The 14206-nt window shown below is 36.3% G+C and overlaps 1 protein-coding gene across 6 annotated transcripts in view; it reads right to left on the reverse strand.

Moving 5' to 3' along the window:
* Pclo (piccolo presynaptic cytomatrix protein) overlaps nt 1-14206 on the reverse strand; it is a 321060-nt gene that overhangs the window by 63586 nt on the left and 243268 nt on the right. For all 6 annotated transcript variants that reach the window (XM_060373892.1, XM_060373895.1, XM_060373894.1 and 3 more), the window contains exons 14-16: nt 8439-8492; nt 5317-5441; nt 2778-2804 (exon numbers count right to left, since the gene is read on the reverse strand). In XM_060373892.1, coding sequence (XP_060229875.1) covers nt 2778-2804; nt 5317-5441; nt 8439-8492 — 206 coding nt within the window. The remainder of the gene's footprint in view (nt 1-2777; nt 2805-5316; nt 5442-8438; nt 8493-14206) is intronic.

The raw sequence follows: 14206 nt of genomic DNA on the forward strand, positions 1-14206 counted from the left end.
TTTTATCTTAGCCATTCTATTACATTCTGGGTGTAAGATGAAATCTAAGTGTCATTTTGATTTGCATATCCCTGATGGCTAAGAACATTGATTGAGCAATTCTTTAAGTGTTTCTCTGCCATTCTATATTCCTCTACAGAGAATTCTCTATTTAGCTCTGAACACCCCCCCCTTTTTTTAATTGGCTTACTTGATTTGTTGCTTTTTAACTTCTTCAGTTCTTTATATATTCTGGATATTAGCCCTCTGTCAGATATAGGGTTGGGGAAGATCCTTCCCAGTCTGTAGGCTGTGTGTTTTGTATTTTTGTTTTAACTTACAGAACTCATTCAGTGTTGTCCATATGTGTATATGTGGGGCCATCTATTGGAATATGGGTAGGTAGCCTCACAAGGGGTTATACCTGAAAAAAAGCTGGCTCTCTCTTCCCCAGCAGCCACCACTAGCAATAGCTTCTCAGCTATGGCTGAGAATTCATGAGCTCCTTCCCACCTGTGCAAAGCTTTTGGCAGGAATGATCTTGCACAGGTCTATGTCCTTTTCACAGTTTCATAAATGAAAGCAATCCTCTAGCACATGTTTTCTTTTCTAGTTTCACTTCTTTTCTCTCTTTGTCTTTCATCCCTTTAATTAATTGATTAGTCTATAGGAAGCATGTCATTATGTACCCCAGGCTGGCCTTGAACATGTGACCCTCCTCCATAATTTTATTTTATTTTTCCATTTCCTGAACTTCAGAACTGGCCACAGGAAGCCTCTCCTTTTAAACACTTGTTTGAAGCAATAATGCTGTGTTGAAATTGTATATAATTGATAAATCATCATAATTTAATAAATTATGCCAAACCTCTGCATTTGTGTGCCAAACATGGACAGATAAACTGGGGTTCTTGAGCATAATTGCCTTTCTTTTTAGAGGCAGTACATTAATGATATCACATCATGGCAATTATACTATGTTTATTAAACATATATACTATGTTTAATAATCAAAGTTTTATCAATATGGGAAAATACGAAGTTAGTTCATCAGTTGAGCATGGCACTTCATCTTAAAACTTGAAGTAGAGAGCAGGGTCCAGGAGGAGTGGATGGAGGGGAAACTGCAGTCAAGATGTAATATATGAAAGAAGAATAAATTAAAAAGAAAAAAACCCAACAACCCATAACTGTGCATCTTTGTCTTCTTTAAAAACTATTAAGTTGGGTTTGGACACATATACCAACATATGTTCCAGATGACAACACTCACATGGCAACAAAGGTGTTCAAAAATGTCTAGCCAGTTACTGTACTTCCAGTTATAATGATAGTTAAAATGTGTTATAATCATAGAAAAATCTCATTGATGAGAAAAAGCACACTTTGTCTAACAGGATGGTGAGAGAAAAGGGAGAGATTTTTCAGTTATGGCCTTTTCCATTTCATAGCTAACCAAGTAATGTAGCCAAGGCCATAGGCCATTTGCCATCTTTCCTTGGCTTTCTCTCATCTCATTCCTACCTGACCTCAATCCTTCCATAGCATATGAGTATATTCAGAGGAAACTGTAGAAAACTAAATGAAAAAAAAAGATTAAAATGACCAATGTAGATTTATTAGGGCCTTAGGACTTACATTGTTTTATTTATTTTTACTGTTTTAAATTTATTTTTATGTGTATGAGTGTTTAGTCTTTACACATATGTCTGTGTACACCTGTATGCCTAATATCCACAAATGCTGGAAAAGGATGTTTGGGTCCTTGGAACTGGTGTTAAAGAAAGTTGTGGGCTGCCATGTGGATGCTGGCAATGGAATCTGGGTTCTTTGGAAGAGCAGCCTGGTTTTAACCTCCTGAATAATTTCTCCACCCTCATTATATTATTTTTAATATATTGCACTGTTTACTGAAGAAAGGAATGATGCTTCTGAGTATGAGTAAGGATATGGTAATAGATGCTAGTGCTGAAGATAAATATTTATGTCTTTAAAAAATCAACCTTCCAGCATCAATAAAATTGTCATATTTTAATAATAAATACAAAATGAATGTTGTAATAAGAATATGGTTGAGGAGAAACTCTTCATCAGCATACTAGTAAAGATGGCACATTCGTCTCTTCAACTCAATAACACACTTAGGTTATAAAGCAGTGGGTGATGCATGATAGCATACTTGGGTTATGGTTTGAGAGATATCTCAGTTGGAAAGATACTGATGCAGCTCACAACAAATCAGAGAAATTCCCAACTACATAGCATCAAAGAAAAGTGCTCATGTGATTACTCATGCGTTATAGTGAGTAGTTTTTTGCCTTCCCGTGATTTTGGGAGTACAGAAGATATAAAACCATGAGACATTCCAATATCACGTAAGAAAATAAACACATTTAGAATGAAACACACACCCAGGACTCATCCATAAATTCACTTTAAAAAAAAAAGAGCAACTTGCGATGTCTTCATTTGCAATAGGAAATCAGGAGAACTCAAGCTCTGAGTATCACATTAACAGCAAAATGACGTACAGTACATAAAACACAACTGGAAACTTCAGTTATGTTCAAATTTAGGGTGAAATTTTTCTTATCCTTCTTTTCTGTTTTTAGTATTTTCTATGTCCTGTTGCATTCTGGTCAAAACCATTTGCTGTAGGCCTAATTCAGCACACATCCATTTGGAAAAGAATAAAACTTAGGGCCCAAGTTAGAATATTGGTTGGTGCACTTAGAACACACACAAGAAACAACTCTAGTATGTCAGCACTGTTAACACTGAAGCAGAATCGACTCTACCTTGCATTCTGGACAACCATGACTTGTCTGCATTGATTCCAGAAGCCAGAGTGAAGGGTACAACAGGAAAGACAGAAAGAAAGGAAGAAAAAAAGTTAGGAATAGAAACAGACAGGAAGAATGAGAACAGCAATCACAGAAGCAAAGCCTAGCACGAAACTGACTCGAGGGAGAAGATAATCTTACAGCTACAGTGAACAGCTCTAACATGAGTAATAAATCCTAATCACAGATCATTCAGTACTTAGTGATAACTTAATGACAGGTGAGGAATTAAGCATGTTAGCCACCATGCAGCTGAGTCCCACCTTCTGAGGAATCATTAAATGAAATATGTTAGGGTAATAGTATGGTCTGCATTTATTTTTCCCTTTCACTACAGTTTTTATCATTTGCAGCTAAGTATTATAGAACGGGGTGAAGTATTCATGTTACCTGTTTACATGTTCTACTTAATCAATTTTGCAACTTGCCAACTAAATCACATTGTGCATAAATATAAGCATTGAGGCTACAGTTAGGAAAGATGGAAAATAAATCACAGTACAGTTTTCATTAATCCGCTTAAAAATACAGAAAAACCACTAAGAGTAATTTCCCATAAGTTTTAAAGAACATAAAAGTTTTTATGACCAAAATTAAAATAAAGTCAATTTCATCATTTGTTTATTTTTGTTATACTCACCTTAAAAGACATGGCCAAATTATATATACAAATATATAAACATTTTATTGTAAGATTTATACCTTTAATTACATCTGGAAAGTCTTTTAGGACATATAATGATGTGACCTAAACTTACTAATTATTTAAAATAAACATGAAAAAGTCCTCTTTCCTGGATTATGTGGCTATTTTACTGATTCCAGGTAGAATTATGGAGGATTTAAAAATCTTAAAAAATAAAATGAGATCAATGACATCAACAGTTCTAACTTTTCAAAGTGAATTCTTGGGGTAGGGGTGTGGAGTTAGAACCTGTGCTTTATTTCTGATACACTGTCTCTCTATTGTCTGATTTGTTTCACCTCAAACTGAAACTTATGATTGTGCCTAATAGTGACAAGAAAACTGAATACCCAGGAAGTTGGTGTATGCCCGTGGTGGCTTAGTGAGCATACAGCAGATTCACGGAAGTTCATGACTTTATGTAGCTCCCCTTCAGGAAAACCTCATGTCAGAACAGACATCTATGCAGTTTAGAAGCTTTTAAATCTGTTGAGGCTTTACAGCACATGACGTAGCTTTGAGGATTGTTTGATATGTACTTAAAAGCATTTGTTTAGATGGGTGGCATGTTCCATAAATACCACTTAGGTTCTCAACCAACTAAAAAATACTAGGAAAGCTCTTATTCAGAAAACTAAGGAATCATTTTAATACCATTAAATGTATTACCATTTAAAATTACATACTGAAATACTTACAAGAAAAGTTGGTTAAAATTATATGGCTGTAGAATGTATACGAATAAATGTGAAATCTAATAGGCTATTAAGAAAAACTTTTGAAGATAAAGAATGATCAGTCATTAGACTACTCTCTGCTTCTATGCTACACTTAAAATTTTCCAAGCAAAAACAGATACTCAAATGTCATCTCCAAATTATAGAAAAAAATGAAAACAGTGTTCCTATTAGCTGAGGAATTTTTCAACACACTTCTATTTGTTCACTGCTCATGGTTTCACGATATTAATTGGGCTAACGTGAACAGTATAGATAAGGTATAAAGATTTGTATCAGTCAAATCTGTTTTGAAGCCATTCTCAAAAACTCACTGATATGTGGAAACATCACTATTAAGCATAATTATGTGGTTAGTTATTATGTGTCTCTGAAGAACACATATCTTTAACAATATTTTTATTTGGTGCTGGGAAACGAAGTACTGAGGTATGTTAAATACATACTCTTGCCAGGCAGTTATACCACAAGTCCAGACTTGGGCTTTTACACACTTATTTTGTATCAGCAATGCATATATCCCATTAAAGATTCAATAGAACATCTTTTATTTATATAACAAAATCAGAACTTCAAATGTTATTATTTGTTTCTTCTTTTTAAACATTGATTTTGAAATGTGTATATAAAGAGGGGTTCATAAAAAGTCATTTAGTGAACATCAAACATGAGATAATACACATAGTGTGTAAAAATAAAGAGTAAACACATGTTGACTTTCAAGTGAACTTAGGGAGATAAGTTAGTTCTTGAAATCTGCCACCAGTTTTTAAGTGACTTCAGTTCACCTGATCACATGACACAGCGTGGCTCTCACAATCAAAATGCTGCTTGCTCTCATGGAGATTAGGTTTATTATGACAACTCCTCTCTGGAAACCCTTGAGAACTTAATTTAAAATTTTAATTTAACCTTTTCTACTAATTAGATATCAATACAATGGCAAAAAAAGATTAAGGACAGAGTAAGAAGGACAGTGCAGGTTAGGCTTGGAAACTAGCGGATGGAAGATACTATCCGATTGTTTAGACTGTGGGCTGCTACACTTAGAAGACAATGCCTCTGTACTTACCCGCGACCTGGAAGTAGGTACACCTTAACAAAAGGGTCAGAGTAGCCATTGTTGTCTCTGGGAACAAGATTTCTTGCTTGAAGAATATGTATTATAAGATTTCCAAGATCATAGTTGATTTGAAGCTTAAAGGTATAGAAATAATTCCATGAAAAAAGTACAAAACAGTATCATTTAATACTTTACTAGTTCTTTCAGCACTTTATAAGAAATTATTTACTTCATCTCCATTTTATTTGAAATTAAACAGTTAATGCCCAATTTAACTGGATGCTCCCAGGCATGTCTGGATTTCAGTAGACATGCTGTTCATGTTTTCTGGACCCTGCACAGTGAAGAGTCTTGACATAGTTTAAGTTGGCCTAGAAGAAAAATTATACGCTAAATATTTATTATATTTTTGTACTGAAAATACATGCTACCTCAAGAGACTGTTTCTTAAACTTTTACCATTTGTTCCTAAAGATTACAAGGAGCTTGGTGATCAGCCCAGAGGAAGCATGGGCCATCCTCACACACAGGGTCTTTGGGATCTTTATGGTTATGAATGTATGTGTGTCACTGGGATAAGGCTTTGCCACACAAGAGGAAATAACCAGAACACCAGCTTTAAGAACATTTGGGCTCAGTGGTTCCCAGCCTGTGAATTATGACACCTTTGGCAAACCTTTATCAATAAAAATATTTACAATATAATTCATAACAGTAGCAAAATTACAGTTACAAAGTGGCAATGATAATAATCTTAGGGTTTGGGGGTGGGGCTCACCATGAGGAAATGAATTAAAGGGTCAAGACATTAGAAAGGTTGAGAAGCACTGCTGGCTTCCAAGAGGCATTGTGTCAGAGTAAGTTTCAACTTCAGCATTAAGTGTTACTGCTGAAGGGTCAGACGAAGGGAAACAAAGAAGCTAACATTAAACCAAACAGAAGCAGCAAACATCAGTCTAAAGGCAAGAAGTTAAAAAAACGTAGAAGGGAAAAAAAGTAAGAATCAAAAGTTGGAGGTTGTATTTCCTGTGTGGCCAGTGAAATAAACTGTAATTATTATAAAAAATGGTGAAAACCCTTCTTAACACTGGCAACCAGCAGAGGCACAGCAACACCAGGAATGCAAAACAAGACTGGCTCAATCCCACCAGCTCCTTCCAGGTGAGGTGCCCTGGGACACCCCTCTGCATTTCCACTGCTTTACTCTAGCTTTTGCCTGTGTGTGTAGCCACTTCACTGGCTTTTCAGTCTTTGTACCCTTGCCCCTGTAATATCTCTGTAAGCTATTAATACACAGAATTTTAGTACATGTTATTTTTTTATCTTTTCTCCATCAGTCTGCCTCTTACTCTAAAACATATAATATTGCACTGTATTATATGAGAGATAGTTCACTTGTGCTTGCACCCAAAGTTCTTTCTGGAAGTGTCAGCCTCTCAGAGATGATTCCAACATTGCTTGACTCTGAGTACAACAGCTTTCTTTGTGCTGCTGCTGTCAGTAACACACTCTCACCCCTCTATGCTTCCTGAAACATTAATTCATATCTCTGTTACCCTGTAAAGTCCATTGTGAGAATCTAATTTACACTACATTGGAGACAAACCCATTTTTCCTTATTGGACTGCTGTTATCTTTTGATAACTAATTTGTACTATGTTATATATTTCTATGTTATGACATTTCTCATCTACCTTGAATTGTATTTTGATATTACCTAAAGCCAAATTAGAAAATATTTTACTGTTATTCACAATAAGATATAAACTATGACAATACAATATACAAGTAAAAATATACACACAAAACTAAAGCTGCAATTTTCTGTACTTTCAATTCTACTTTCCAGTCAAAATTCTTTCAGGTGATTACATAAATCACAAAGTTCTTATGACCTACAGTATTAAAAACTTTCCTATGATAGAAATTTATCAATTAATTAGAAGTTATTGATTTCCATCCCATTTGCTTTTCTGAGTAAGGATTGATCATCTTACCCAGAGTCCTCCTTCTTGCTTAGCTTCTTTAGGTGTACAGATTTTAGTATGTTTATCCTATATTACATGTCTAATATCCACTTATAAGTGAATACATACCACATGTGTCTTTCTGCTTCTGGGATACCTCACTCAGAATGATCTTTTCTAGTTCTCACCATTTGCCTGCAAATTTCATGATTTCCTTGTTTTTAATTGCTAAACAGGGAATAATACAGGAGCCTACCACAGAGAGCCTCTGAAAGACTCTACCCAGCAGGGTATCAAAGCAGATGCTGAGACTCACAGCAAAACTTTGGGCAGAGTGCAGGGAATCTTATGAAAGAAGGGGGAGACAGAAAGCCCTGGAGGGGACAGGAGCTCTACAAGGAGAGCAACAGAAACAAAAAATGTGGGCCCAGGGGTCTTTTCAGAGACTGATACTCCAACCAAGGACCATGCATGGAGATAACCTAGAACCCCTGCTCAGATATAGCCCTTGGCATCCCAATCTCCAAGTGGGTATCTTAGTAAGGAGATAGGGACTGTCTCTGACATGAACTCAGTGGCTGGCTCTTTGATAACCTCCCCCTAAGGGGGGAACAGCCTTACCAGGCCACAGAGGAAGACAATGCAGCCAGTCCTGATGAAACCTGATAGGCTAGGGTCAGATCAAAGGGGCAGAGGACCTCTCCTATCAGTAGACTTGGAGAGGGGCATGGAAGGAGATGAGGGAAGGAATGTGGGATTGGGAGGGAATGAGGAAGGGGGCTACAGCTGGGATGCAAAGCAAATAAACTGTAATTATTATAAAAAAACTAAAAAAGAAAAAAGTCATTGATTTAACAAAAGACATCACTGGAATCATGAAACTTGAAGATTGGCCATCAGGTTTTTGGAAGAAGAAGCTGTGTATGAAACTCACTCAACAGGTACACACCTCCTGAAGCTCAGCATCTACTGACAGAAGATTTTGCAGTTTGGAGTTCCAAAGCTATGACAAACATGTACATGATATGCTATAACATTGTACTTCCTACAGAGTTTTGTATATGTTATATGATATGAAAGAACCAGTATGTTAGAAATTCTGATAGACAAATGCTAAAAGCAAAAATAAAGTAAAATAAAATAAAGATTAAAGGTTTTTCATACCTGAATTTCTCCTGTAATTGGATGGGAGGAAGCCTTTGCTGCTGCATCAGTAGGCTGAAATATTAAAGACCACATACTGCATTAATAAATAAGCAATTCATAGGTATTCTCATTTTTAAATTTTATTATTATTTATTAAAATTTATTAATGTTGTATCACTGCTATATCCCCCTCCCTCATCTTCCATTCCCACCCTCCCTCATTCTTCTCTCCCTATGTCCCTCCCCTAGTCCACTGATAGGGGAGGTCCTGCTCCCCAACAATCTGACCCTAGCCTATCAGATCTCATTAGGACTGTCTGGATCCTCTTCCTCTGTGGCCTAATTAGGCCACCTCACCAGGGGGAGGTGATCAAACAGCTGACCACTGAGTCCATGTCAGAAACAGTCCCTGCTACCCTTACTAGGGAACCCACATGGAGACTGAGCTGTTAATGGGCTATATTCTGAGCAGGGGATCTAGGTCCTCTCCTTGGTTGGTTCATCAGTCTCTGCAGGAACCCCTGAGACCAGAATTTTTGGCCCTCTTGGTCTCTTGTGGAGCTCCTGTACCCTCCAGGTCTTTCTATCTCTCCCTTCTTCCATTAGATTCCCTGCACTCTGCCCAAAGTTTGGCTATGAGTCTCAGTATCTGATAAGCATACCCTGATAAGCACAGTCTTTCAGAAGGCCCTCTGTGGAAGGCTCCTGAGCTGTTCCATGTCTTCTCTTACTTCAGATAGGTGTTCTTATTTTAACTGTCTTTTAAAGTTAACTTTTATTGGTTGTAGCACACTGCCTGCAAAATACCTTTTATCCATTTGGTTGCTTCAGAATTAGAGCATTTACTTACAATTCTCAAACTTGTTCAATTTTAGGAGACATAAATCTGTTTTTCGTTTTGAAAAACCTGCTTTGAAACCATGATTTTATGTCAGAATTAAGTATTTTCAATTACTTAAATAAAAATGAATACTCTTACCTTAAATCACTTTGCTTAAACATTTAGAGGTTTTAAAGCTCTGCATAGCAATGAAATGATTTACATAGACTGCCTAGGAGCACAGAAGGTGGCATGAAAGTCACCTTCTGTGCTGCCCTCCTTCTAGCTCCCTGCACACTGAAGCTCCCAAGCAACAGACCATCTTTAATTAAAATTGATTTTTTCAGTTAAGTTTTTCCTTTTCTCATAACTCTTTAGCTAAAGAGAGTTTTCAAAACAATTAAGAAAGAGATCCATCAGGCAGACATGATGGCATATGCCTTTACTCCCAGCACTGAAGAGGCAGAGGTAAAAGGACCACTGTAAATTCAAGGCTAGCCTGGTCTAGATAGCAATTTCCTGGTTATTCAATGCTACACAGCAAAAGCATGTCTCAAAAAAAAAATAATAAATAATGAAATTAAAGGAAGTAATGTAAACTAATTCACGCTCCTAAATAAATGCTTGCTTATAAACTTGTTACATTTCCATTATATTTTTATACATAGGTAGAGATAATGTCTGAAAGCCTCTCTCTACAGGGTTATCCTGAAGTTTTGAGGATACCATGACAGCAAATTATTATTTCATAAGAACACCTAAAAGGAGGAAATATTTCAGTTAAAATTTTTACACTACAATTTAGAAAATAAAAGTATCCAGATTTTGAAATATAAAAACAAAGAAAAATTTTAGACCTCTCTATCAGTGAACTTGTGATGGGCATGAGCAAAGATGGGGGTGGACTTGGGAAGAGATGAGGGGGGCTACAGCAGGGATACAAAGTGAATAAACTATAATTTACAAAAAATTAATTAATTAAAAATATTTTAAAAAAGGAAGATGAGTTAAAATTCCAGTGCTAACATTTTCATGACAAAACTACACACTGATTTATTTAAAGTAAAATAATAAATTAAAATAGTCTAAATTTGCTTGTAGATTTTGTTGCTAAATCATGGATACTAAAATTCTATTGTATTTCATATATACCACAAGTGAAAGTAGTAAAAGTTATTTGCTAATAGTCTAATAAAGTATATCCTTTTCAGAATAATTATTAAAACACAGAAAATGATTCTTTGACCATTTATATAATTTTAAACTTTATTAAAATAAATAAGAATCATGTTTGATATATATTATTTAAAAAGCAACAATTCAAAACATTGTTAATGAAACATCAGTTGTTTACACATAATTTTAAAAATGTAGAAGAAATGTTCAACAGTGACCTGAGGAACAATTCTTGTCTGTGACCCCAAGTTCACGGACAGCGAAACCTAAAATTGACAAGTGGAATTAAATTGGACTTTCAAACTTCTTCACAGCTAAGAAAACAAACAACACATATATACACACCTCTCAAAACAGAGAACCTCAGCAAAACATATCTGACAATTATTTCACCAATATATAAGAAACTTCAAAAGCTCAGTACCACAAATGAAATAACTATAAAAAGTAGACCATAGTCCAAAATAAATATCTCTTGAAAGAGACAACATACTGATTGATCAGGTGTATAAAAAACATTTTCCAGACCTTCCCTCCCCTCCCCAGTCATCAGAGAATCACAAATTAGACCAACAATAACGATCATATCTACAAACAGCCAAAGGAACGGCTATTATTAAAAAGACTCTGATGGAAAGTAGTGGAAAGACTGAGATGAAAAGTGCCCCTGTGCACGGTTCGTGGGATTACAGATGATCCCAGCCATTTTAAAACAGTATGCTACATCCTAAAAAAAGTGAAGAGGCTCCAGGAATACACTCCTGGCCACATGTCAAACGGAAATGGAATCTGTACTTTGAAGAGGCCTTTTTATGCCCACATATATGTCGGCAATATTAGCAATAGCAAAGTCATGGTAACATCAGTTTGTCAAGTGGTGAGTGGATAAAAGATAAAGGAAATGTGCCACACACCCCATGGCATGCTATTGAGCTATAAAAATATCCAAAATCCTGTTGTTTGTAACATGTATGAGTTAAAAAATTAATCCACACACAGAAAGACAAGTACTGTATTATTTACTCACATGTGGAATCTAAACTCATTTTTCTTTTAAACTCATGTTTTTCACAGAAATAGAGACCAGAGTGGCAATTTACCAGAGAGGAGGTGAGGGAAGAGAAAGAGGGAGTCATATGAGAAGGAGATCTAGATTTCTGTTGCAAAGCTGGGTAAACATAATTAACAACAATGTAATATTTACCTAAAATATTTAGAAAAATGAATGTTGAACATGCCCAGAAAGAACAAATAGTAATCATTGCAGGTGATTAATATGCTAATTACCCTGAGCAGATCATCCTACACCACGTTACAGAAGTGTCAGTGAAATGGCTCCGTGGGTAAAGGGCTTGTAGCTAAGCCTGACAAGAGTGGGGCTCCTTGTTGGACAAAAGAGACTTTGCCCAACACATATGCATGGTAGCATGCACAGGCCTGCTCCCACCAGCACATAATAAATAAAGAAAACAAAACATTTTGTAAGAAAATAATTTTAAAAATCGCAAAATACGTCACAAACACATGCAAATATTTTAATAAAGAGTATTGAATGAAAATGTTTCAGAGATATTCTAAACATCTAAATATATACTAATGTTAGTTATAATTTGAGTAATTTAGATTTAGTGTATTATCTTACATCATTTAATAAAACAAAGCAAGAAAGAAAGTAAAATGAAAGATGATAGGCAAGCCTTTAAGGTAAGCCTTTATATTTTCATTTAAATACATACACACACACACGCACACCTTCAACACCCTCTCTATATATGTCAACAATAACCAGATTTGGTTAGTGGATCAGTGTCACTGCTAAGAGTAAATAATCTCTGCACTAGAACTGTCCAAATGGAGAATATTTGAGTCACAGAAGAAACTAAAACTTTCTAATAAGCATACTAAAAGCAAAGAGGAAATATTATAACAATATTTATATTCGCCCTAAATATCATCACTTTACCATGTTAGCAAAATAAAAATTGTGTTAATATATTTGAGTCTTTTTTTTTTTTTGTCACAGAGTCGCTGGAATTTGGTCAGCAATTTATATATACAGAGATGTCGGCTAGACCAGCTGTACGTGATTGGCAGTTACCTTTGGCCAATGAGAAGCTGGAAGTATGTATTTCTGCCAGGTGTTATAAAGCTACACAGGTGCAAATTATTGGAAAAGTAAAGAATGACGACATGCAACAACAGCTGTCAGTGCCACTCTTCTAATGCCGTCCCATTTCTAGAGTTTTCACTTTCTAAGTATGCTACACAAAGTATTATATATAAAAAGGCAATTTGTAAATTTGTACCCATAATGAGAACAAAGATTCATAGGTGATCCACTAACATTTTAATTCAGAGATATTTTTCTTACTCTTCTGTGCAAGTCATTCAGCTACAATACTTGAAGAAAAATGGTCCTTACATGGCACAAGTAGCTAAAAAGGGGTATAAACTAAAACCTGATAACCACTAGTAACAGGAGCACAGGCTCTCTGACATGAACTTTGCAACAGGCTCTTTGTTCACCTCCAGCTTTGGGGGGCTACAGGAGCAGCCTTACCAGGCCACAGAGGAAGACAATGCAAACAGTCCTGATGAGACCTGATAAGCTAGGATCAGATAGAAGGGTCCTCCCCTATCAGGAGACTAGGGAAAGGGCATAGGGGGAGAAGAGGGAGGATGGATGCTCCTAGGAGGAGACAAGGGAGGGGCTATAGCTGAGATACAAAGTGAATAAATTGTAATAAACAAACAGACAAATGACTAAACAAACAAATAAAAATCCCTGATAACTGCAGTCTATGAACAAGTTGTCTTAAGAGACACAGAAGTTGCCTTTGCGAGGAAGGGAAGAAAGCAGGCAAGCAGGCAAGCAGGCAAGCAGACAGATTGCAAGGCTAGAAGGCAGGGAGGAAGATAGCATGGAGGCAGGGAGAGGAGAAGGAAGCAAGGAAAGAGAGAAGACATGTAGTTCTCTGATTGTGTAGCTCTTTTTCAGGTTCTGCTCACTTCTTGGAATGTTGTTCCCTTTCTTCCTTTTACAGAGATTGTTTTCTAACCACCACCTTTCCTGATCCCACTGTCCTAAGTGTCCTCACTCTTCTCGTACCCACTAAATTTGGCTGTGGGCTTGTACTCCAGGGGAATGTGACTCCTTAAACTCAATCATCATGGACAGTGTCTGTGGAGCATAAGCCAGAGCTGAGACCCTCATAAACGCAATACTGATTACCGGCTATCAGGGCAGATATAACAGCATATCTGCTACCATTTCTAAGAAAGGAAGCTCACATCCTTTCTAGGTCCTTTTAGAATTACTATGTGCCTGTCCCAGGAGAGGTGGCAGAGCTGACATCCAGGTAGCAAGAATGCCTCCTAAATAGGAGAGTGACATGTCAGAAAAGTTACACATTGTATTGTCATCTGAGATTATAAGGTTAAAGTACTACTGCATTGTCCACCTTTCGTTTTCCAGTAACTATAAAGAAACAGCACCAGAAATGCTTCAAGTACAGATACATACATGAAGAACAACCAATAGCTGGAATGGGAATAGAATCCAGAATGGAAATCATGTCATTGCTGTCCTTTATTTCTTTTTGTCCTAACTTATTTCCATTTCTTTGTGATTTTAAATGAGAGAAACCTAGCAGAATATATACCTTTTTGTTTCAAAAGGTCATATAGCTAATGTTGTATATAGATGGAGACAAATTTGTGTAGCAATGACACCCTGCCACATCAAAAATAGGAAGTAGCACATTGTTCAAAGTTGTCAACAGAAAAACAG

This window comes from Meriones unguiculatus, chromosome 21 (assembly GCF_030254825.1).
Source record: "Meriones unguiculatus strain TT.TT164.6M chromosome 21, Bangor_MerUng_6.1, whole genome shotgun sequence".
Taxonomy (NCBI): Eukaryota; Metazoa; Chordata; class Mammalia; order Rodentia; family Muridae; genus Meriones; species Meriones unguiculatus.